A 24,590-nucleotide genomic window follows, 5' to 3' on the forward strand; every position below is an offset into this window, starting at 1 on the left:
AACGAAAAGCTCTGTGTGAGGTGTAATCGATCGGCAATGAGAAGGATTGGCCGGAAGGCCTCGATCCAGCTGGGTCGGGTACGATGAGGACGAGAAGGAGGAGCTGTCAAGCTTGACGGTGGCAAGGTGCGAGTGGGAGCTGTCTATTAGCTCCGAGCGCTGGTCCATTGATGTTAGTGTTGGCTAGCGTCTGGTTGGAGAGGACTCGAGATGCTTAGCCACCAAGAGAGAGAGAGGTGGAGGTGGCCGAAGATGGAGGTGAAGCTCCGAGCTGTAGGAATTTGATGTGTAGCAGTGGCTACCGTCGAGTTTGTCTTCGTCGCTGCAGGTACTCAGCCTTCATTCGTTCCGACACCTGTGGCGGTACGCAAGCACAAGTCAGCGCAGTCCAACGAGGTAATGTGTACGTAGATGAAGTAAAGCTGGGTCTTGCTCATATGATGCAAGTGTTAATCTCATCAGATTCAAAGCCGATCGAACTGCCGGAATGCAGTTGGTCGTACTAAGACCTTGGAGTAACATTTGTAATCATCGCAATGGAGAGAAAAGAGTAACAGTAAAGAAGACCTACCACAACATCGAAGTTACCCGGTCCTGACCCACCTACCGTAGTAGCCAGGACCCTGGATTATGAACCAAGATGCCCAACCCCGAGGCACTGACATACGTCCTCCCGATAACGATAAATGGCGCAGAAGTATCTGTGTGCGGTGTCCTAGTTCGGTAATGAGAAGGATTGGCTGGATGGCATCGACTTGGCTGTGCTGGGTGCGATGAGAGATAGAAGAAGTGGCTATCAAGCTTGATGTTCGCATAGTGTGGGTGGGCGCTGCTTACCTTGCTACGTGTCTTGGTCCATTCATACTGGAGCATGTTGGTGACTCGGTGGGGAGAACTCGTGATGCTTCGTCACAAAACCATGAAGAGACGGAGAGGGCCGAGGACAGCGGAGTGGCGACTCTCGCTCATTTTACCGACCGGCGAAGTCGAACCCGTGGCTCAAGTCAGGAGTGGAAACCATCCGAGTTGCGGCGGTGAAGCGGTTTTCTGCTCGGGGGCTGGGAGGTGCGAGAGTACTTAACTTGCCGTTGCCCGAGTGACTGTCGTCCTCAAACCCTCGACCGAACAACAACCTCACCCGACTGCTTCCACTCTCCTGCTTCCACCCTCCGAGTTGGCTCATCAATCTCGTAGCACCCGAATATAGGTAAGGTGGTCTGTTCACCTAGATCCTCGCTTCTGCTAACCTACCAGTAGCCGTTCTTTGTCTTTGTTTTACGCCGAGACATCGACTGAAGTTTCTTTGTTGTCTTGCACCAATGAGCCACCTCGCTGTCTGGAACATGTTTTACGACGCTGTCGCCCGTGGACAGGTCTCCACTGCAGACCGCTTCTTCGAGTGGTTTACCGGACTCTCGTCTGAGGAGCTTGAACTGCTCTTCAGCATCCATCGGGAGGACATGCCCAACCGACCAGGAGGTATGCAGTACATCCTGGACGCTCCTCAAGTTCCCGACCCGGTCACTGCCCGCGCAACCCTGCCAGCGCCCATCCCGCCGCCGATGATCCCAGGCTACAAGCCTAGGAAGGCGTTGAACGCCTACATCGCCAGCCGAAGTGAGTTTCCTTATGTCGCACTGTTGAGACATCCACTAACAATAACAGCCTGGTTTTTACGCTGCCCTGAGCTCGCTCATCTGCAGATGAAGACTGCTTCCGGACTCATCGCGGTTCTGTGGATGGAGAGCTTCGAGCGCGCTTTGTGGGCTCTCATTGCGAATGCTTGGTCCGAGCTGCGCGACAAGTATGGCAAGGACGCAGTTCCGCTAAAAGGCTTCCTGACAATTGCGTGCCCTCTCTTGGGAATCACATCGCCGGACAAATATTTCGCTAAGTTTGGATGGTCGCTCGTCTACGATCCCGAGGGCAAACCCATGCTCGCACGGACGAGCGTCCCCACTCGCGAGTCTTTCGGCCCGAAGGCTTTCACAACAACATACTCTGCGAAAGACTTAGTCAAACACTGTCACGACATCGGGTTCGTCCCAGACCTCATCGCACCCAGAAATCAGAAGCGCGCAGCTACACCTCGCCAAGAGTTCACCATGGTAGCCCAATCCAATGAGACGATGGCTACACCTGGCCAAGAGTTCACCATGGTAGCCCAACCCAATGAGACGATGTCCACTACGACCTCGGACCTGAAGCGGAAAGCCGATGACGATGAGAACACTTCCGATAAGCGACTGAAGACAGGCCTTGAAGTCACTGAGGAAGACCTAGATGCTTTCATAGCATCTCTAAGCCCGGCTACGACTCCCGCTCGCATTGAGGTACCCAAATTGAACCGCCAAATCCGAGCTGAGGCAAACACCCGCGCCGCCTGGGCTGCTCCATACTTCGCTGCCATGTTCGGACCAGACTCTCAGATCATTCCTGCCGATATCGACGATGATCAGGAAGAGCTAGCAGAGATGTTTCCCTGGGACATGACGGACGTGCCCAGCATTGAAGCCAGCGAGCTCGCATGGGATAGCGACGAGGTCTACTGGGACGCTTAAGCAGTGGTAAACCTGATCGTCTTTCCTGTAAGCTCGCTCCAACGTCCAAGAAGCCCACAACAGCCGCTAACAAGACACAGTCTTACGAGCATTACGACAATCGGCTGAACGCTTATGACTATGCAACGGCTGCTCAGACCACTGGGCAAGAGGTGTTCTTGGATCGTAACGACATGAGAGGAACGACAGCGGGTTTGCTGCAGCTTTGGTTATTCAACCACGGTTGCCACGATTCGACTTTTGGCTTTGAGAGACTTCTGCACCTTGTACGGACCACGAGAGAAAACTGCTTTTGCATCTGCTTTTTGCATCACCCATTGGCGGCTAATTGGGAGTCAACGACGACGAGACTCAATTCCCTTTTTCCTTTTGTTCTGTGGTTTTTCTACCCCCAGAGTTGGACTTGCATCGGAGCCGGAAGAGAAGTTCAACGAGCTTTCCGACGATGAATTTCTTTTCTCTCTATCACTGGCGAGCATGCTGGTATTGGACGGGGTGGACGGGCCCTTGGGAGTCTACTCAGGCTTTCCAGACTCGGTATGCGGTTTCCTTTCTTGCAATGGGTCTGTCTTTGGAGGAACGGTTGAAAATCGGCGAGTATCTTGTCTTGATGCTAGGACTGCTAGGGATTCTTTTTGAGTCTCAAGCGGACTTGGATTACTTCAGGACTTGATGAGCTCGACCGGAACGGGGTATTGCGACAAGTAAATAGAAAAGCCAAAAAAAATAATTCCAAAGCCATAGGCTACAGTATACTTAAATCAATGGTCCTTGGATGCAGGCGTGAGATGTGACTCCAGATGCTGAATATGACAACCACAACACACCCCAGGAAGCCAATGCACATGATGAGCATCTACTGCATGATATAGAGAAGCGATGTGCTGAATTTGGCGATGCCAGCCCAAGCTTTGATGGTGTTGTGGTGTTGTCACAGAAGCGGTCGAGACAGCCCTCCCCTCCCGGACCACAACTCAACCACAATAACACAAACAGGTACCCAATAACGCACGAGGAGTTTCCTATAGGTCCATACAACTAGCTCGTATGCGTAGTTCGTCGATAGCTTGTTGATAATGCCGTGGCTGAGCCAACTTCCGGGCGCGGGGAGCCTCGTTTCGGGAACCGTGAAGCGTCGGAGGCTATATTTCCAGCAATTCGCGTCTCCCTCTTACGAAACTTGCTGGGGAGGATCCCATAGGTGTAACCATCCTCAGAGTACACTTCATTAGGCTGTGCGGGCAATAGTGCCAAATCTCGCCCAGGGAACGGGACCAAGGGGCGCCAGGCGTCGACGGCATAGAAAGTAAGTCAAAATTAGCCCAATCCTAGCCATATCGCACACATAGATGCTCCCAGCCACCCATAAGTGTTCTGAATAGGTATCGGTACAGCCAGGCCCTTTGGTCGAAGTATGGCATCCACTCCCTATTCACCCCAGGGGTGTCTCGCGGTGACTAGGGATGCTCGTGCAATTCGAAGTCTCCCGAGCACTCGAGTATTTTTCCAGGCATCCCTGATGCTCCCTCAAGCACCTCCAAGCAAGACTTCCATATGCAACCGGCCAAAATTTGAATGTTTGGTATGATGAGCAATGTTAATCCATACTGATACGCCATACGGCGGTGTTGTCATTTCTACTTCTGACACTAGGAGTTTTCTTTCTTCCGCACTGCCTATTCTTCTGGAAATCTAGCACACTGACGTCTCTCCAAGCAGGTATCGCCGTCAGTGACCGTGACACCAAGTCGACAAGATTTCCTGCGGCTGTAGCATCCACAGCGTCCGTCACGGCAGCGTCCTTAGCCCGGCACGCTGTACGCTCCACGTCATGTAGTAGAGCCGATTCAGACCTCATCGGCCGCCACCTCTTCATATTCGTTCCGTGCTCGGATTCTTGGATCGTCAATAACATGGTAAGTCGACAACGGATGGGTTCGAGAATCGGACTAACACGATGACAGCACCGTAGGCCATGGCAATGCGGTCTGCAGTCAACGATATGTCACCGCTGCGCAGGGCATTCGGAGAAGCTGGCGAACTGCGAGCAATTTGGCGCAGGTGAATGAAGAGGAGACTGCGAGGTGTAGCTGCGCACGGATGTGCTCGAAACTGCCCCTCTTGAGGCGTGACGGGGCCCAATCGATCACGTGCCGCGCAGAAGTCGTATCAGTCTGTGAAGGCGGCTGGCTGAGGTGAGGAGGAATATGAGGGCGGACTTGCAGAAGACGTCATATGCCCTGCGCGCGTGGGGCGTTGATATGGAAACATACCCCGTGGCCCGCCTCATATCTAGTAGCCTCACGTAAAGAGTGTGCATCACGATTAGGATGTGTTCCTTCATCTGGCGCTATCCAACTTTTGGCCATCAGTTCGCCAGTGAGTCTTACAAAGTGGGAAGGACAATTCATCTTCATGGCCATGGTCCAAGAATACAGAGGCTGAGAGATCGAGGGAGGTAGTGGAGAGTTACATAGAGGAAAGCTGCTAAATCAATGAAGTGGGCCTATTGATATTAGTAAACCTGAAGCAAGATCCGGGTCTCGTCGAGTGGTCTTCGCGCTGTGTTGGGCTTTTAGTGGACGTCGTGATGTGGAACTATTCGCAACATTGCTATTTTTCGCGTTCATAGTTCATATTTTTTGTACTTTGACGAGTGGGTAGAACTGTTGAGGTACCCCAGGCCACATAAAGTTTGACTATGGTCTGCTCCCACCCAGTATCCGCATAAATTGACTATGGCTTTGTGATTGCATTGTCAATCCTAGTCTTACCTGAGCCCTAACACTCTGTGCGCTCGAGATTTTGTCCCATTGTTAGCTTTCGTTAGGAACCCCTTTCATTAAATTTTGTGCTTTTCTCCGTCCAGATATCTTCACCAAACATTAGTTGCAGCATGCCTCAAGGGTTACGGTGGCATTTCTCACCACAATCTACCCACACTATTTAAAGTGAAGTCAGAAGTTTATACTATGAGACGACACAATTTTGCACCCCCGCGTGCCTTACCGTGGTGCCTTCTCGATAGACTGCTCACACCCCATTGCCAGCCCTTAGACTGAAAATACAATCGCTGTATCGTCACTATCACAAGCGGGTAGAGGAGAGAGTGGATCCAGATCCTATGGCTTATACATTATTGAGACAAGCACTGACGATCACCATTTATAAGTAGTTATCATTTGGCAAAAATACAACAAACATAAGAAAGAGAAGGGATCTGAATCCAGGACCACGCCATCACCAGAGTACCTCCCGGAAGAACGCTGTGTGCTATCAAGAATGCCACGAGGAACGAAAAGCTCACAAACTCATTAGGCGTTGAAATTTCGGAGCTTCTGGTTCTTCTGTAGAGCCTGCCGAGCCTCAACGAGATTCGCTTGCGCCTCAGCGACCTTCGCTTCCATGCGAGCAATTCGCTCATTGTCGGCTTGCATATCCGCATCCAGGAAAACGTTGAGAGCTTCGTTGACCTGTTCATCGAAATAGACGCGCAGCTCCTCCGTCTGCCTCTTGCGAACTTCCACAGTCAGCTTTCCCCCACTAGCAGCTAGTTTACGGCATTTTGGGCGATTGTTCTCGTGCTCTTCAAAGGCGTCGTCCCAGTCAGCGCGGAACGTCACTTTCGTCCGCCGCTCACTATTGTCTCGCGCCACCTTGAGGTCTCGGAAGAGGAGAACGGTCTCCTTGCTCTTCACGATGCGCTGGATGAATCGACGCTGGTGGTCGGAGAAAGCGTCGGGGTTCCAATTGTCATTCTTCGGAACCTTTGAGGGAAGAATGACTAGTTCGCGGAGGAGCGGAATATTTGCAAGCATGCTCCGGAGCTCTGCAACGAGGTAGGACTCCAACTTCCGGAACCCAATGAATCGGAGATTCTTCTTAAGCTGGCGTTCCTGGGAGTCTGAATAGTAACCCTCTCTGTTGTAGATGTGAGCCATCTGGTAGATGTCCTTGAACTCGGGGTTGGTATTTTGAGTGAACGGGGCTAGAGCCTCTTTTCCAAGGTCCGCATCCGTGTCCATCAGTGCTGCCAACGTAGTCCTAGCGCCAGGATTCTTGGGAGTTTCGCTTATGAGGGGTCTCCGATATCGGTACCATTCGTCCTCGTCGTAGCTGTACTTGATGACAGCTCCACCTCCAAGTTCGCTGTAGACCATATTTCGCAACTCTCCGGGAAGATCTTTGAAACCGAGTGGTTTCGCTACCTGGTGACTTTATTCGTATATCGAATGAAGGACAACTTGTTTGGGAAGAATGTTAACGAACCGGTTGATTGTCGTTGGGGGACTGCATATTTGAAGCAGACTGGGTGGCAGAGCCAGAAGTCAAGTTGCAGGGGTGGTGAATGCCGATGACACTTGGGAGGCGTGGATGTCCAGGACAGATGTGAGAGCAGGAGGGGTAGGAGGTATGGGTGGTATGGGTGGTGAGGGTGTGGAAGTTGTTTCTGATGAAGTAGAGGCAGTTATGAGTGGAGTAGTAGACTTATATAGGGCGCCTGGTTTGAAATGGCAGCTTTCACTGGGTTCAGATACATGATAGAGCAGGTTTCACGACAACTATGCTTGAAGCATCTAGCAAGCGTAGAAAGAGGAGCTTGGTTGGTGGTGAATCATCCAGGAATAGATACTAGAGACTCACGGTCGCGATTTTGGAAGTTGGTGAATTCGATCTCGACATAAGGCATTAAAGCAATACTCAAATTGGTATGCTTTACCACAGACAACCCGGCCCCGTCGTTGAAGTAGCGCTTCTTACACATCATATTGCCACGCATCCAACAATCTTTGGAGGAGAGGCTCATCTCTTCCGAAACAACTCCGATGCTTTGGATGCTATACAACACTAGTCTCTTTCGATTGCAATTTTTGGATTCTTGATCACGTGCATGACATTCGAGTCCGGAAAGCTGGTATGATCGTCGTTGCCCGAAGCCGACATGGAATCTATACTTGATAGGAACAAGGTCCCTCTCCTACTTTGGATCCCCGCGCGTGCTTCGCCAACTCAAGCTTACAGACAAAGAGTCTAGAAGCGCGATCTAGATTCATCTACACAGAACAAGCGTTCGTGTTTTCCACTGGAAATGTCTACAACCACACCTTTCTTCTCGAACCTGTTTCGGCAGAACTCTCAAGTTATTGCTAAAGTTCTGACAAAACGTGGAAAGCAGTCAAGTGGTTGGAAAAGTCAATTTCCTGATGCGGCTGGTGAATTTGTAGGATTTTGCTCAGACTTCGCTTTCGTCGTTCGTTTACTAGACCTTTTCCAGCACGCCGAGTTGCACATCGCCGTCCATGATGGCCCGCCTGAGAATACCGATTACACAATTCGTCTTCTCAACCAGGCTTGCTATCTCTCGAGCTATAGCCGCCTTCATTTCTTCCATGTACAGCCGTTCCAAGGCCTCGGTCGCTAACTGACTATCGTCGTCGTCTAGCGCTTCGACTCCAAACTTCGCAGAAAGGACGAGAAGTCTCGAAATTGACAAACGCATCGTCGAAGTCTAGTTCAAAGGCCACCACTGTCTTCTTCTAGTCTTTCATTTTCAGCTTTTCAAGGGAGATCAGGCCCTGGTCATATCTCGAATAGCCTGCCAGCTGTTTGATGTACGCCTTTTGCGTTCGTTCGGACGCACTTGCTCCATCGAGTCTCTCTTCTTGCACCTGTTGAGGCATATTGACGGCCGCATGTGCTCGACGCATCACTACGCACCCTCATACCAGGGTGGCTCCGGAAATGCCACCGCACGAAGGTGGTCCCGAGCTTCCTCTCGCGATGTGCCTTCTGGTTGCTTCAATTTCAGAGTAGTTTGGTCATTGTGTGCGATGGAACCGGCTCGAATATCCCGTTATTGGTGTTCTCCTCCGTTGCGTCTTGAACAAGTTAGACGTTGAACGGATTGTTCAAGTAGGTGTCGCCCAAGCCGTGCTTTGCGTGCTACTTAACGCAGATGATCTGATTGTCAGCGTTTCGCTAGTAGGTCGAGCTTCTCTCCAACTCGTCATGTAGAGGAGAGGGGGCAGGGGCTGCATTCATGTTGTTAGATTATCGGTTCATTCAAATGGGTCTTATGGAACTAATCTACTCATTTCCTGAGGCTTCATCCTCGTCAGCACCAAAGGGGAAAAGCGAAAGGAGGGCTTCATTGTTATTTGAAGGGGAGGCTATAGTTGTTAGCACGTTCTAATCAGATGGCTGTATATAGAGCGCCGTGGGCTGACTTTGAGGTGATGCTCGCGCGTATGTGGAGGTTGGCCGAATTCACTAAGATCACCTTCAAAAAGCCTTCATCTCAGGGCTTTGCGAGACTCGGCTTGATCGATTATAGTATAGGCGAAACGATAGTGAGAACACGCTACGCAAACGGTACAGTCCCTCTGTCAGCTTCAAGGATTGGTTGATTCTCATGAATGATTTGCCTGCGAATGCTCACTGGTTCACCAAAGTACAAGGCCCTCATTTGAAACTACACCCGGGCTTGGAAGATCTGGCAAGAAAGTGATTAGGCTTGGGAGCATGGTTTAGTCATTGTAGGTAGGTAGCTTTGTAGTCTGTGTGTAATCTGACATCTCGCCTGACTCCAATTTCAACCGCCAAATGTGCCCAGAATACCCAATGAAAAGTAGAACCAAGCCTCCGAGAATCAATATCGATGTATCAGACCCGATTTGAGAATATGCATGTACCCACGCATGACCTGCCTTTTGAAAAGAGAGTAGAGAAAGGTGTTGTGTTTTAAAGGGGACTTGCTTCCGTGCTCGCCCGAAATGCACCTCTGACCCTTCGACTGTGCTTGCTTCAGCCTTCTAGGAAGAACTAGGAGGAGAACTGCCTTGACACCTTGGCGCTTTCGAGCCGGGAGATGTGGTTTTCGTGGTGTTGGAATTTGTTCTGATGCTCCCTGGACGCATTCTCGATACCGCGACGATAAGTCTCAGTATGTCGCTCCACTTTGTTCTGATGCTCCTCGGACGCGTTCTGAATACCGCGACGATGACTCTCAATCTGTCGCTCCATTTCGTCATCTACGATGCCCTCTAGCAGACGGTCCAAGTGTTCCTTGAGATATGGAGCGAACAGCTCCACCATCACCTCGGGCAAGCGACCGTTCGTGCCTGCGAGGGCGTTGCAGAAACGCCGATTGCGTTCGTGCACGGAGAACGCATCCTTCCAACCCGGCTCACACACGACCTTGGTGAGACGTCCAACCTCCGCTTTCTGTAGCGCGAGCTCGACGAGTAGGTATCCGAACGTTGGGTTCTTCTTCAGTTCCTGGACGTATGCCTCCTGTTGCTCGCAGAAAGCATAAGGGTTCTCATTTCGCTGGCGCACAACCTTCGCGGGAAGGAGTATGATGCGCTCTAGGTTTGACATGCTCTTCAGGCGATTGTAGAAGGCGACACGGTCATGCCGACCGCTCAGTGTCTTGAATGCAACCGCGCGAATATGATCCCAGAGCTTCCGCTCGCCGCGCAACCTGTGGCCACCCATGTGGCGGAAGAGCAGGTTAAATGCTGCATCGTCGACGAACTCGAAAGTTGTTGCTTCGATGAATGAAGCCGGGAATGCTTGTTCTAGTTCTTCTGGTGTACTAGGTAGCATTGTCGGTAGATCATGCTCGTAGCTGTCATTGTTCGCGACGAGCTCTGTGCAACTCGATAATTTAGTGCGGCATCGGATAGTCATAACGTTGCCATAGCGGCGAACGCTGTCGACAAGGAGGCCGAGGCCGGGATCAAGGCGGTTGCTAGCGCCGGGCTATAGACACGGTCAGCTTCAAGGTTGCACACATCTTCAAATCGCGGATTCTGACCTGCGGTCCATTATGCAGCAAAACCGTGCCGGCTGCGGGTGCGAGTGCGGACGGCGGTGCCGGGCCAGGGGTTCTTGGTGGACTTGCGTGCATGCCAGAAGAAGCCATTGGAGTGAAAGAGGTCTGCCTCTTTGCCGTAGGACTAGGCAAAGGCTGGATGCGGAAGATATTCGAGGGTGTGATGTGTTGTGGGCGAGTCAAGCGGGCGCCAATTGCGCGAGCATGAAGAGTTGCACCAGGGACCCCTCAGGCCCGTGCTCGCCAGCCACGTGGATCTTCGGTATCACGTATACCTGAGCAGATAGCATCCCCGAGAGCGGATCCCGATAGGGAGCGCTAGGCATCCAAACGTATTACTGATAAGAGATCTGGGAGTCTGGCTGTAGCGGCCTGACAATGAGCACGAAAGTCCTGAGCAGTACCCTATTTCTTATAATACCCATTGAATTACCAGCATTTTGACCAGAAGAAGCCCGGGGTAGACCTTCTATATTGTTGTAGGGAATTATATACCATTGCAGAGCAAATGAGTACTATTTCGCGGACATATCAGGTCAGGCTCCGCGGAGTTATCATGTATTATGATACAGCCTTTCGGCCTTCAACAGTCAAATCAATCTTTCGCAACGGAAGAATTCAGTTCGTGCTCCTTCATAGCAAATGTTGCAACATAGCTCCATTGAAGGCAAATAACAAGCATTTCAGCATCTCGAAGCACATACAGTTTTCGTTTTACCTAAATCGCGCAGTCATACCAGTGGTCTATAAAAATTGTAGACAAGCAACATTCAATAAAGCTATCAGCAGCCTCACGAACTCTGAAAACTCTCTATCCAAAACCGCTAGCTCAGTGCCAAATAGAACTCTACTTGACAGCGTCCCTCGCCGTATCAAACCATTGAGCTTCAGGCATTAGTCCATCCGCTCGTACCTTGAATAGTGCCCTCACTACCTGATCCATCTGCCGTTTAAAGAAATGTAGTACTAGCCGTGTCTCGCGTTCCACCTGGCCCAGCGTGTCTCACCAGCCCGGCTTGCTTCCTGCCCTACCTTTACAAATGCGATCCCAGTTTCCCTTAGAATCAACACATGTCGGTCCTTCATCCTTATTCAGTACCTGCGTAGTTCTGCTCAAAACTTTACGAATATGGGGCCGTAGACAAGAGTTCGAAACTAAGCCTCGTTCTGCTTCTTGAATGCATTGGACTGAATGCAGGGCTTTCTTAGCAGCTTCGACAACCTTCTTAACTTTCCATACAGTTAGAAATTACTAGAAAGCACGAGAAATCCTTCGTCCATGGCGATCTACTAAGTTATGATGCGGAGGCTGTCGCAGTTCTTCGGTTCATGCCCCTCTCACTTTCTACCGCTCTCTAATAGAAGATCGTAAATTAGCATGGGCCTTCGAATTCCAGTAATTGATGATTACAAGCACGGTCTGGAGCTATAACAGTGGCCTTATTACTTGTGACAACTACTGGGTTCAGCGTGCGAAGTGTCTGTAAGTATTCGTAATTGGTTGCACGAGTTGACCCTCGAGAGGGATTATGTCCTTCCACGAGATTTTGGCGATGCCATCATTTGTTGCATCTATCTCGTGGATGCTGTCTTTGATCTCGTGAGGGAGGTGGTGGAAATTGAGACCTTGTTGGTGTTATCAAGGGAATTGCATTTGCAACTTCGTAAGCGCCACAGGCGTACTGAGCACTTCCTCGAAACCTGGTGCAGGCCGTTTGGCTGCATCCGGCTTCCTAATATGCACACGAGATCGCTCTTGTTCAAGATTTGGAGCCTATAGGTACATTAGCCAGTAACGTTGAACCAAATTCTACATGACCTACTCATGGCATACCTGTTGACATACGCTTGAACGCAACATGCCTTCTCGAAACAGAGTGCATCGTCCGGCCCTGACAAACGAAAAGCCCCATGTCCGTCTTGAAGCCACTGCGCTTGTCCCTTTTAGCCCTACCTCTAGCATAAATGCGCGCAGATATAACGAACCATATGAAAGGATATCGGATCCTAGAAGGCTTCCGCCAAAGCCACATTTTTGGAGAAGCGGAAGATCTAGTTTTTTTGTCAGCTTTCGGAGCCTTAGCAAGGATGCATCTAGCGACCTTACCTGTTGTTCCTTAGTTAGAGTAGGAATATGCTGTTCTAGAGCGGAGGCAACATTTAGGCTACACGGAGAATTGTCGACATTGCAGTACAGCCATTATTGAGTAACAAAGCCTGAGAGTGCTGATGGCGTGGGATATGTTTGTGGCTAATTTAGTGCTTGTGATAGAGACTGCGTGGGTCATAGACTTATGGTATAGGCGTAGAATGGATATGTATATGCATAATTAGTAGAAATCGTGACGCATCTCGCCCCGTAAGTTAGTGAGGTATTTACCGCGATACATGCGGTCAGACTGGCGGCGCCCTCTACTTTACGGGCATGTAGTGGAAGCGGTGCCAGGATATTAGCAGCGTTGGGGACATCAATAATATGCACAGGTTTCCAGGTTCCTTCGCTCGATTCAAAAGGGTTTGTAATAGTTTTTCTGTCTCTACGAAACATGGATGGCTCTGGGGTTCGCTCCCACCCTTCTCACCTCGTCAAAGCCGCCATCGAGCCCCAACAAATTGATGTCTCGAACCCCCGGGGAATCGTAGTCGGCGTGGCTATACGATAGTCAGTAGTTATACCACCATGTAGGTATCGTAGCTGCTGCAAGGATAGGACTTACTAGACCAGCCGGACCGGCGATCCACGCCACTAAGCGTTAGAGGCCCTCAGGTCGCGGAGGTTTCTACGCTGTTGACGAAGTCGTCGGATATGAGCCTGGATGCGCGGAGTACTAGTTCCGGCTCGGAGATCACGAATCCGGTCGGTCTTAGCGTGGACAAGGCGGGTAATATGGTCGTATAGGCGATTGGCCAGTTCAGTATCCCAGTAGTCGTTCAAAGCATCGACAGCGTCCTCAACTGCATCTGGATCAAGTCGTCCCGCTGGCGCCAACATTCGACACTTACGCCGATTGGCTTCGTAATCGTGAGCAGCGTTGAACCAGTTTGCCTCAAAGATGAGATGTGTCTGACGGCCGTCCTCCGCACGCTTCTGCTTGAGCTTCAGGAGGAAGTTCAAGACTCGGGGAGATGAGAGAAGCCTGTCAATCCACATCCGCTGCGAAGCGTTATATGCTCAGGCGCCCGGGTTCATATAGTCCGGAACCCTCCGAGGCACGAGGACCACACGGCGGATATTCGGCATGTCAAGGATATTCCTGAACACTTTGACGGCCTGTGGTCCCGCGAGGGATCTGAAAGCGATAGACGACAAGCGGGTGTAGGCTTTGGGCTTGCCGCCATCGCGCTCTTCGCCGAGCTGTTCGAATAGGACGTTGAACTGGCCGGGTTCCTCGAATTCAGGTGTGGTCTTGGCCAAGTATCGTTCAGAAGCCTCCTCGGAGGCCTGTAGATTGGACATCGCCAGGCCGTGAAAAGTATGAATAGCGGTCTGGTCTTCGAGGTTGACGAGTTGGACCTCGCGCTTGCCCGTTCCGGCTTTCCATAGCACGCGGGTAGAACCTCCGTTCGTGGTCGAGAATTCGTACACGATATCCCTCAACTCACGCGGCAGAGAAAGAAATCGAAATGCCGCCTCATCCTATCAAGAGCATTAGCTTCAAGAGTCGGTGGAAAGCAATTGAGAGGGCGCACCGGAGGGCTATTCACTCCCGCAGAAGCGTGCATGGCGGCAACCAGCAAATTGGGAGCCTGGTTGAGTGTAAGTCTGGAGGTGATGGACGGATGCTGAGGGGAGACGAACCAGGGGAGCGGCATGAGACATGTTCTGATTCTGCTAGGCAAGTTAGTCTAGGAATGCAATTTGATACGGACTCCTCGGACTAACCGACAGCGAGGGTTGCATGACTCCCAGGTATGGCGACACCGTGTTCTCTTGGCCAGGTGCTATCGAGTGGCAGTTGACGGGCGACATGTAGAGAGTAGGTGATTGAAGGTGGCCGTCGTGTGTGGGTCAAGGCTCTCGTGAAACGGTGATGTGGACTCAGGTTGAAATTGATGTGAACTCTGATTTCTATAGACGTCTAGCTAGTTGTATATATACTAGGGGAAGGAAGGGGGGCCACCCCCTGGGTGGCGCGCTAGTAAGTTCAGCTGAACACTGCACAGCTGAGTTTTCAGCTGGGCTCTCCACAGCTGAGATCTCAGCTGTGTTCTCTACAGCTGATGTTCGGAGTAGCTTTCTAGCATATGAGTTGTTGATCCTAGGTTGTAGTGCTGCAACCTGAGTTGTGGAAGTCAAGAGTCGCCGAACTCGGAGAGCCAAGGAACTCGTCATTTCGGGTCTGTGGCTTTTGTGTGGCAAATAGAACGCAGGAGCTATGCCAGCATTCACCTACAAAATGATCGGAATGAGCCTTGTGCCAGGAATACCAAGGATATAGCCGTAATATATAGTGGCTCAGCATGCCGGTCAATTATTGATATTGAAGACTCTTGCAATACATTATAACATTCATCGGATTCCTGGAGTCTACGAACGAGAACTACATATCGGGGTGGCATCGAGGTTGCTGGGTCACAATACCGCATATCGCACCGTAACTAAAGTATAGGGAGAAGGAGATTGCATGATGTATGTACATTTCTGCTCTCCGAAAGATAATTGCTGAAGACATAGTTAGCGATCCACAGGAGACACTGCATTCAATGCATTTGGGCACTATAATTACATGAAGCTTTTGGAGGAACTTCCTCAGCCACTAGACTCATCACAATCAGAGTCCTCGACCTCTGATTGACGTATGTAAAATTAGAATTGGGACGGACACTTGGTAGCTTTGCGAGCTTCTAGCGTACAAGCAAGTGTTCTAGAACCCCATCTTAGGAATTTGAAGATTTTGTATTGATTGCTGTGTGCCCAGCAAAGTTGAATTTTCCTCATATGCTTTCCACATCTTGCTCGTTGACACTGTAGCTGATAGTAGCCATCCAAGCACGCTTACCCCTACTAAAAGCTTCTGCTCTCGCTAGCACCTCTGCCGCTCTGGTTGCTTCTCGCTCCTCCAGAATCTTCTCCCAGACTGATGGATCCGGGGGTGTCTTGTCTGGAGCCTCGATGTTCTTGAGTAGCGCGCCTTGATCATTGGCCCACACTGGCTCTTCACGAGTCGACTTTCCTGGCTCTTCACCTCCTCAAGAGGTACCCTCAGCATCCTCTTCACTCTCTCCAAAGTCACTCTCCAGAGCTCCGATTGGAAGGACACTGGCAAGAGCTCTGAATTCGGCGTCTAAATTCTCTCCATCCTCAAACGTCATGAAGTCTTGGTCATTTTGACGGGCCTCATGCGCCTGCCAGCTAGCTTTCACCTTGTTCTCAATGCGCTTCAAGCACACGTCCAACCTGGAGTCTCTGGCAGACACATCAGGCAGAGGGGCCGGCTGCAATTCTGGCGAAACTGAACTGCGGCTCTGCAGAGTCGTCTTCGTGCGCCTTAGTGTCCTCAATCTGGCGCGATCGAAAAGCATGTCGATGGAGGCGTTGTCGTAGCGGATGTCGTGATCGGTGCCGTCATCTTCGAAAAGTTCTGCAGCCCCGTGCTTGAGATTCTGAGAACCGACCTAACGTCGTGTTCTTTCCATATCATCAGCGTCCGGTTGTTCTACGGCGACGTGGTCCAGTGCCATCTTCTTTCGACCAATCTGGACGATCTTGAATTTCTGTAGTGTCCCGGTGACAAGTGTATTGATCGGCGAAAGACGGTGTGAGAGGAGCCTAGGTGGTCCATTAGTTTGGAGGTAGCTAGTAATGTAGCCTGAGTATGCGTACTGGTGGTGCGTCCTAGCGCGCAAGAGGATGCAAGTGGCGCAGGCCGTGATTCTATATCCAATGTGAGTCAAAAATCCCTCGCAATGCAACTTCCATGCACGTACCAGCGTCGGGAGTGCCCAGGTGTCGCCGGTAGTTGAGCGTCGCTGGCACCAGGCTCGGGCGCGGGAAGATAGTGATAGTCATATCGCAAGCGGTCTCATGGATGGATGAGCTCGAGAGGTTGCTGGAGCTAAAAGTGAGGTTGTAGAAGCTGAGAGTGAGGTTGTAGAGACTTCTAACGAGTTTCCACCCCGCCACCCTGACGTTTTAAGCGAAACTACCTAGGACTGCGTCACAGCAAGCTTTTAATTTCCGTAAAGAAAGCTGTAATAAAACACGCTGGGCGACTTCATGTATTTCCAAGTCTTTAAACTATCGTAATCTACAGTACAAAGAAGTTTATACACTTGGAACCTACCTTATCCATTTTTCTAGACATCGTGCCGCTCTGTCTGGGGGAGCCCATAGTAATACTGCCGCCTGGTTTAAAATGGCGTAATAGTTGTATTAGTATATTCTCCTTACGTGAAAGTCTATGGCGCCTTATAGCACGCCATTAGACGAAGTCGTGCGTAATAAGACAGATTCCCTAGTCACATTGGGGTGCTAGCAGGTAGACAAATCAGCATTCGCGTTTCTTTGGGCCTTACTGGCATAGAAGCCTACTATCCTCTTGAATACACTATTGCCAAAAGCATTTAATGCCAGAAGTCCGACCTTAACTAAGCTTCTCCTAGAGTTCCACTCCTCCTAAATTGATTGCAAAAATGATATTTTCGCGACCCGTCACCTAGAGTCCGGATAGATCAGCCCCTACACTTCCCGATGTGCTGCTTCATAAGCTCTTCACTAGTCTTGCCGTCTTTATTGAAATTGGTGTGGAAGCACAGAAGGCCCAGCAAGCCCGAGAAATCAAACTGCATACCGGGAAACGCCAGCCGTAAGTCCTTGAATTCGTAGTTGGTGGCCTGATCTAGCCAGACACTGGTAAGCCTTCTGTGCTCGGACACGGTAGCGGTGAGACCCTCCTTAAATGGGTGATTATATAGGGCCACTTTAAGTCTCATGGACTACTTCTCCATCTAATTCTCGGATGATCCGTTAGTATCCGCAGCTTATGGCAAAGCAGCTTCGGATGCGGCATTCCCTTTGGTATCGCCGGAGCTTATATGGGCAAGCAGGCCCAAAGAGACAGTTTGTAGCTTGCGAGACTCACATCGCAACTCCTGCAACTTGTAATTGCTATATAGATTTATTTGTGGACAAAGAGACTCCCGTGCTTGGCTATAATAGACTAGATGTCCTCCCCGAGAGAGTAACTATGTACCGTAGCTTTGTGCGATTCGAATATCATTCGACTCGTGCTCCTTAATCTCGCGCTCGAGAAGCCCGACCTCGAGGGCGCGAGAAAGAGTCAGGATGTCAGACCCCAAATATTCCCATTCTGGAACGAGAAAGACTTCTCTTCCGGCTGGCATACCTCTTGTGCCTTCTTGTCTGTATTTACCTCCTTTTCAGCTCTCCAGTTCCCTTTTAACGTGTTTTCAATTTGGCGTCCGTGTTACAGGCACTGGGGATGGGAGCTCATTTTGGGGTAGCATGCATAATCGATGGCGAAAGATTGATTACGAGAGGAGGTATCGTCCAAGCTTATACAGTAAAGCAAACCCGAGCAAACCGACTAGATATCGTGGATTCTGGACTGCTCGCTCCGAAGTTGTAGTTAATAGCGCAATTCTTAATCGAAAACAGGGTTGCTGCACTTCAGAATAGCAAAAATCACCACGGCTTAGGTCGCTTACTATATATCTCAGGGAAATCTACAGGAAGGCCAATGCCGTCTTCCAACGAACCCTTTTCTTACTCTGCCGGTGCGCTGCTTCCAAAATCTAGCTAAATACTATCCGTGAGCCTTACTTCGTTAAGTGCTATAAGGCTGTAAATTGGAGGACTTTAGCTGAGGCCGAAACCTCTCCCTCGGATACTTAGGTCTAGATCGAGTGGGTGGCGGCGGCGCGGCAACGAGCTCCAACAGCCTTCACTAATCTATCACTTCACCTGTGATGGGTCCGGATATGCTCTCACCTAAGCGTGGCCGGGTGGGGAGTGCTGAAACGCCTCCGACTCGCTCGTCGACGGCGCGCGGTTGCGCAGGAACGGATCTAGGGGGAAGTTATTCTGCGGCGTCGACGGGCCAGATAGGGCGCTTGCCACCGGCGGCTAATATGAACCGCGATGCTGCGAAGCACTGGGAACAGGTGCTAAACTGGGCGGTGCATGGTACGAGCTGGCCCGGGGCTGCGGAGTGGAGGGATTTGGCGAGGGCTTGGAGAGTAGGTAGCGTATGCGAGCTGTCCCTGGCGCGCGCGCTGCACGATGTCGAATAGTTTACGTATGCGCTGTTTCGACGTCGACGGGGTACATTCTGCAGACTGTGAAAGGAACAATAGCTATCAGATTCACGTTGGTGATGGGGGCGCGGGGGCGTGATTGAGATGTTGAAAAGCAGGACCATTGCATAGTTATACGCAAGAGCCTGGTGGCGTTGGAGGACGGTTCTTGTTGCTTAGTATTTATATCTCGGTTGGATTTCTATTTTGAAATAGCTAGCGTTTGCTTTCAAAGGAGAGGTAAGAACACATCTACTCCATACGTAAAGATGGCAATGATGTTGTGCCGAGTAGAGTCGTCGTAACGAGCGGAAACTTCGAAATGCGGCGTTTGCGTGCTACGGAGAATTGCGGTGTCCATGGCCACCTTGTCGTTAAGGAATCCTACGCATTTGGTGTCGGTAAGAAACAGGCTGGACAACGTGGGTCATATTGGATTGTCTGTTTCAGTTCAGAAGCAAATAATTGAGGCGACGGGTGGTGGCCGTCAGCGAGTGGTGTCGGACGAACTGGGACAGTAAGAAAACTTCTGATACCTAAGAAGACTTTGCAATTGCCTACGGTGGATGGATCAACCTCATCGAGATGGGTGATGATGCATTGTCGGCTCGCATCAGGCCGTTGTCTCAGAAGCTCTTAAGCTTTATCCTCTGAGATGGAACTACCACTAGACAAGCTCACCACGCGAGTAGTGTTGTACTCGCAGCTTGTAAGATTTACTTTTCACGGACTGGCCAAGGTGGACTGCTGTCGTTTCATCGAGAATAGGAAGCGAGTTGCCAAAGGGAGTTTTCTGCTCAGCAGTTGATATCAGCCCAGCGCGCTCGGTCCGTTTAGTACACTTTCTATCGAATGCAGATAAGGAGGAACATCCTTTCACTGAGGCGATTGGAAGTGAAGAGCATGGATTAAAAGTCTACGTTGCTGGTAAGAACGCTCTGAGATAGTTGTTTCTAGCCTTCTTCCCGTCCGCTACTCCCCACAGCGGCTCAAGAAACTTACAGCCACATATGTTCTCTTGACGCTGTTGTGCCTCCTCCGCGACTGTAAGCGTGTCGAATCGGCCCAGATCGTCAGGCCCTTCAGATTCTCTAATCGCGTTGTGAAGGGCGCGCACGTCGGGGTGAATTAGGGCTTAGATGAAGAGGCGTTCTCCTTGCAGCAGCTGTCTTCCCTGGCGCGGCGTTTGCAGATTGGGCCGGAGTGCGGTAAGAATAGCCGCAGTCGACATGGACGGACTACCTAGCCGATGAAATTATCTTGAGGAGTCGCTTTGGCTTTGGCATGTTCGATATGTCGGGTATATTAGAGTGTTGAACCCACCTCCGTGCATTTGTTTGACCACTCCGTTGTCGCCAGCACCGCGGCCGTAGTGGATGTCGCGGCCATCCCGAGGCTCGCTAGGCTCTCGATCATTATACGTACGCTTTCGGGGCCCTCCGATTGACGATCGTCCAGGAATAGGGACGTCCTAATTCTTCAGAGCACCTGGTCTCGTAGGAGGGTTGATATCGGGCGGTCGCAGGTAGCTTGGGTGCAGTAGGATGGACCAACCTCCTTGTTCCTCACTTGGACGCCGAGCTTCAGCGGGTCGTAGTTGATGCTGAGCTTGAGCTGCCTTACCTGCGGTCGTCTAACTGTATAGTTGCTTCACCTGCAGTCTTACAGTTGTATAGCTACTGCAACTCCATGGCTCGGGCTTGGGGGTTCTTGACGTTGTCGACAAAGAATGCGTGGTCCCATTCTATTTAGTTGCCGGTTATTTGAAAAAGAAAAACAATCGGCTGGCTCGGTTTTGAGTACGGGGAAGAACGCGGCCAATGCTTCCAGATTTGCGCTCATGAGCTTCATCGCGGCGACGAGTTGCTGCAAATTATTCGTCGATCCATCCTGAATTCAGCAATGGCATCATCGCGATCGATCTGCTCTTTATCACTGCAGTAACGCCGGCGGCATATCGCTGCTTAATAGCCTTGCCAAGCAGACTTCTCCAAGAGCGGCAGTCTTTTGTCTGTCTACAAACAATAGAACTCGTGCGTCTTCGCCTTAACCAAATAGGTCACCATACCGAACGAGGGTCTCATGAACTTCATCTCCAGTGCCACCATCTCCACAATATGCTTGATCTCGGGACTAACAGAAAGGAGCGGTCTCAGTCGCGGCGAATGTAGAATGGGCCACGATGGCAGTGAGATTAGCGGTGGTCAAACGAACACCTGGTCTGCAGGAGTATCCTGCGAGCTTGTGGGATGTAAGACCCGTTCCCGCGCTGATAGTCCCGGAAGTCGTCGCTGGGTAGGTTCCTGAGGCTGGTGATGTCCCCGGGCAGGTCCAGCTAGTAGATGCCGACAGCCAGCTAGAGACGAGGCTACCTCTCAAGGCTCTAAACAGCTTCTTCCATACGCGGTAGTTGACACGGTCGGTGCCGTGGGGTGCGAGGCTGTAGAGGAGCCAGAAGTGACGGCTCGAATCCTCGCTTTTTTGCATGTCCGCCGCGTTGACATGCCATAGCGAAGCAGAACGATTGGCGCTTCTACGACCCCGCGATGATTGTGACCGCTGTATCCTCGTTTTCGCACCTATCAGTCTGTCTGACAGGGTGGATGTAGTCCTCTGACCGACTGGGCGGGTCGATCGAGCGCGGCGGCGGGCAGACTGAGCGGCCACGGTAGGAGCAGGCGCGGTCGATATGGGAATGGCCACCTACCCTGAAGGGACGCTTCGAGAACTTACACCCACCAGGTCTGGCCGGGGCAAGTTCCTCTGGCCGCATTCTGGAGTCATCCTTGATCGTGTTTGCAGGCCGCGCGAGACGGCCGGCTAGCTCATCTTCTATAGGATCGCTGCAGTCGGTATCTCACCCCCATAGGTACACGAGCTACGAAAGGGTCGATAACTGCATCCGTATCGCCCATCTCCAGCGGCCGTTTCAGCGCCGTGGAGAGGCAGTCCCCGGATCATATGTTTATTTCCACACCCCAGTGTGGGTCCAGCGTGACTGTCTCCACGTCTACACCAAATGAGAAGGATGTTATAGAGGTGTCGTGTATCTTGTTCCAAGAGCAAAAGAGTGTCTGGCCTACAAGTTTCCTCGAATGCATATCAGCGATGACCAAAGAAAATAGAGCGCGCTCAGATTACTCTGGAGGTCGCCATAGGCAAGCCTTGCAAGTCCCATGAGCTCGTGAGCTTCGTCCCCTTCGACAGTACAGTTGTGATCTGTATTCTCCCAAACGCCTGCCATATGAGCTACGAGAGCGTCGTCCGGCGCAAGGGGCGTGTGTGGAGGCGGCGAAATCGTGGGTCGTGGGTCGTAGGGTTGGCCTGGGCGGAGGGCTTTCCAGGTACGGAGAGGAAGGCGCTGGGATCAAGGTAGTGGCGAGAGGAATTGGTGAGGTGTACAGACAACGAGGTGAGGAAGTTTGTTGACGCGCCATGCTGAGTCTAGCACGCGATTAGCAATGCACTCGCCACTGCTCTAGCAGGCCGGTTTAAACCTCTAAAAAATGGAGAACCAGCAGTTTTAGAGGCGAGGAGAAAAGGGAACACATATCATTATCACATAGTAGATTCATGGGAAGATGTTTTTAAAGTTTGTAAAATTCCTGAGGCACGACGCAGCAGCATCACCACCGCTCCACCAGCACCTTCAACTGCTCTTCACCTGAGCCTCATCCTCCTCCCAGGATCCCCAGGTGCATTGGCCATTGGTACACTCCGGGTTCCCGCTTTCATTTCGCCCTTGTACATGTGCCATAGCCAAGTGAGCTTGCGACCCTGGTGCTCACGGTTGGCGGTTGACTCTGGCGTGAATTTGTCGTTGCCGAGGCTGACGCGGATAGGGCGACCAGCCAATTCGAATCCGTGCATCGTCTCGAGGTTCTTAGGCTTGGGCAGGATCGCGGAATCTAAATGGTTAGTGAGGGAAGTTGAACAGAGGCAGGGCTACTTACTGCACGAAGCCATCATCGATTGGAACGCCCTTCAGCTTCTGGCCTGTGAGCTCAATCGCGGCCGCGACAGACTCCTCATCGTAGAACTCGACGTAGCCAACACTGTGCAAGTGAAGACGTTGTTGAGGTCCGTCTCGGTGATGCTGAAGTGAACGTTGCCGACATAGAGACGGTGGAATGGAACGCCGCTCTCAGGGCCTGGCAATTCTTCTCGGCTTCCGTATGTTGCGCAATGATTGGAACACCCTTCAGCTTGTGGCATGTGAGCTCAATTGCGGCCGCGACAGACTCCTCGTCGTAAAATTCGACGTAACCAACACTGCGCAAGCGTTAGTTGGGTGCTTGAAATAGAATTGGAATTAGTAAGATAAACATACCATTTCAAACATCCCGAGACGTGGTCCTTCACAATCTGGGCCTCCTTGACTCGGCCGACTTTGTTGAAGAAATCGAACAGGTGCCTAGTCTCAAGGCGGGCGGCCAGCTGCTGGACGAAAACTGTGCGCTTCGACGCAAGCACCCTCGCACGAAGCAGCTCCGAGGCTACTCCGTGCGAGGGTACTTGGCGTCCACCCATCTCAGAGAGGTCGGCCATAGCGTCCTCCGCGGTTGTAACGATTATCTCGATCCCGAGGATAATCTCTATCTCGATCACGACGGCCACCACGGGGCTGATAGTGTCGATCTGGGGACTTTGACGCAAGCATCCTCGCACGAAGCAGCTCCGAGGCTACTCCGTGCGAGGGTACTTGCGTCCACCCATCTCAGAGAGGTGGGCCTGGTTGGTGACCTCAGAAAGTCCACACCCATCTCTTCTGCCACAATCCGTCGTGCAAGGCTAGGCTGTCCCTATCTGGGGACCTAGATCGGGAGCGGTTATGACCTCCTCGATAGAAATCGCCGCGTCGGCGGTCGTCGCGACGACGTGGAGAGCGCGAGCCGTACCTGTAGATTGTTAGCATGACGAAGAAGAGAAATAAAAGAAGAGGAACCAAACCACCTCACCGTCGCGACGTGCCAACTGCTGTTGTTGAAAGCAACCGGCAGCACCGCGTCGCGGAGGTGAAAAGAATCCTCGACAAGGAGAGAAAAACGTACCGTCCGAAACAAAACACTCAGTAAATCACTGCTCTACCCGGGTTGATGCCCCGAAGACACCGCTCTGAGGAGTGTCTTTCATTTCGACATCGCCGTCTTCCTTCTTGACCTTGCTACGGCTACGATCGCGACGGTGATCTCGATCGCGGTCGCGGCCACGGGTGCCGTCTCGATGTTCGTTCTTGACGGAGCTGGAATTTTTCTCCCGGTCGAGAGCGGCCGCAGCCGGTGCAGCTTCCTCGAGAAGGGCCTCGATATCAGAGAGTCCTGGAGTAGCCATTGTTGGAAGTGAAGATTTGAGTTTGGGGAGTAATCACTGCCGCGAGTGTCTCTCACGGCCGAGAGCGGCCGCAGCTGAGGCAGTGAGCCTGTAGACAGTCAGCAAGATGAAGAAGAGAAGCTGAACCACCTCACCGTCGCGACGTGCTACTGGCTGTTGTGGACAGTAGCCACCAGCAACGTGTCACGGAGGTGAGAAGGATCGTCAACAAAGAGAGAAGAAGAAGTGAACTTACCGGCCGAGCCTCGCGACCCCCACAAGAAAAACACACACAATAACCAACTGCAAAGAGGCAGTGGATGGCCCGAAGGTACCGTGCGCCCCGGTGGTGTGGTGTTGTGATGGAGAAGGAAGGTCGGTTGGAGTGGGCGGAGAGGGTTTTATAGGTGACCCCACTCGCTACGGCGCCTCGGCGCCGACAACGCCGCTCCAGCACTTATCGTAGGCTGCTGCCTAATGAGTCGCCGTTATCCGGCGTATGAGGGTAGTACTGGGAGCATGGCAGTGTGCGTGACAGTGGCGGAGTGCGTAAAAGCAGCAGTGAAGTGGACAAGGCTTTTGCAGAGACCTGTTTATCTACTCCCAATTCAATTACGTAGATTGGG

At 51.5% G+C, this 24,590-nt stretch overlaps 7 protein-coding genes across 7 annotated transcripts; 1 reads left to right on the forward strand and 6 right to left on the reverse strand.

Annotated features, from left to right (window-relative positions):
- Window positions 1-1,577: 1,577 nt before the first annotated feature.
- BDZ99DRAFT_371203 (uncharacterized protein) lies at window positions 1,578-2,069 on the forward strand (the record flags this gene model as incomplete). Its single annotated transcript, XM_033714821.1, has 2 exons — window positions 1,578-1,617; window positions 1,666-2,069. Coding segments are annotated over 2 exons (444 nt in total), but the record flags the coding sequence as incomplete, so codon positions are not given.
- A 3,806-nt stretch (window positions 2,070-5,875) lies between these two features.
- On the reverse strand, window positions 5,876-6,721 carry BDZ99DRAFT_470833 (uncharacterized protein; the record flags this gene model as incomplete). The annotated part of the gene is made up of 1 exon (XM_033721667.1): window positions 5,876-6,721. One exon carries the CDS (start codon window positions 6,719-6,721, stop codon window positions 5,876-5,878), a length of 846 nt encoding a protein of 281 aa, XP_033584849.1.
- A 2,662-nt stretch (window positions 6,722-9,383) lies between these two features.
- BDZ99DRAFT_514108 (uncharacterized protein) lies at window positions 9,384-10,488 on the reverse strand (the record flags this gene model as incomplete). Its single annotated transcript, XM_033724806.1, has 2 exons — window positions 9,384-10,325; window positions 10,381-10,488. The coding sequence occupies 2 exons, from the start codon at window positions 10,486-10,488 to the stop codon at window positions 9,384-9,386; spliced, it is 1,050 nt and encodes a 349-aa protein (XP_033584850.1).
- A 1,375-nt stretch (window positions 10,489-11,863) lies between these two features.
- On the reverse strand, window positions 11,864-14,368 carry BDZ99DRAFT_565504 (uncharacterized protein; the record flags this gene model as incomplete). Its single annotated transcript, XM_033727481.1, has 8 exons — window positions 11,864-12,024; window positions 12,082-12,172; window positions 12,981-13,050; window positions 13,146-13,552; window positions 13,601-14,035; window positions 14,089-14,145; window positions 14,198-14,227; window positions 14,282-14,368. The coding sequence occupies 8 exons, from the start codon at window positions 14,366-14,368 to the stop codon at window positions 11,864-11,866; spliced, it is 1,338 nt and encodes a 445-aa protein (XP_033584851.1).
- Window positions 14,369-15,333: 965 nt separating this feature from the next.
- Window positions 15,334-16,408, reverse strand: BDZ99DRAFT_514110 (uncharacterized protein; the record flags this gene model as incomplete). The annotated part of the gene is made up of 5 exons (XM_033724807.1): window positions 15,334-15,548; window positions 15,600-16,014; window positions 16,066-16,168; window positions 16,223-16,273; window positions 16,323-16,408. The coding sequence occupies 5 exons, from the start codon at window positions 16,406-16,408 to the stop codon at window positions 15,334-15,336; spliced, it is 870 nt and encodes a 289-aa protein (XP_033584852.1).
- A 4,178-nt stretch (window positions 16,409-20,586) lies between these two features.
- Window positions 20,587-21,438, reverse strand: BDZ99DRAFT_470838 (uncharacterized protein; the record flags this gene model as incomplete). Its single annotated transcript, XM_033721668.1, has 3 exons — window positions 20,587-20,669; window positions 20,793-21,357; window positions 21,388-21,438. 3 exons carry the CDS (start codon window positions 21,436-21,438, stop codon window positions 20,587-20,589), a joined length of 699 nt encoding a protein of 232 aa, XP_033584853.1.
- Window positions 21,439-22,314: 876 nt separating this feature from the next.
- Window positions 22,315-23,985, reverse strand: BDZ99DRAFT_493555 (uncharacterized protein; the record flags this gene model as incomplete). The annotated part of the gene is made up of 4 exons (XM_033723245.1): window positions 22,315-22,562; window positions 22,709-22,926; window positions 22,985-23,292; window positions 23,743-23,985. The coding sequence occupies 4 exons, from the start codon at window positions 23,983-23,985 to the stop codon at window positions 22,315-22,317; spliced, it is 1,017 nt and encodes a 338-aa protein (XP_033584854.1).
- Window positions 23,986-24,590: the final 605 nt, after the last annotated feature.

This window comes from Mytilinidion resinicola (assembly GCF_010093595.1).
Source record: "Mytilinidion resinicola strain CBS 304.34 unplaced genomic scaffold BDZ99scaffold_1, whole genome shotgun sequence".
Taxonomy (NCBI): Eukaryota; Fungi; Ascomycota; class Dothideomycetes; order Mytilinidiales; family Mytilinidiaceae; genus Mytilinidion; species Mytilinidion resinicola.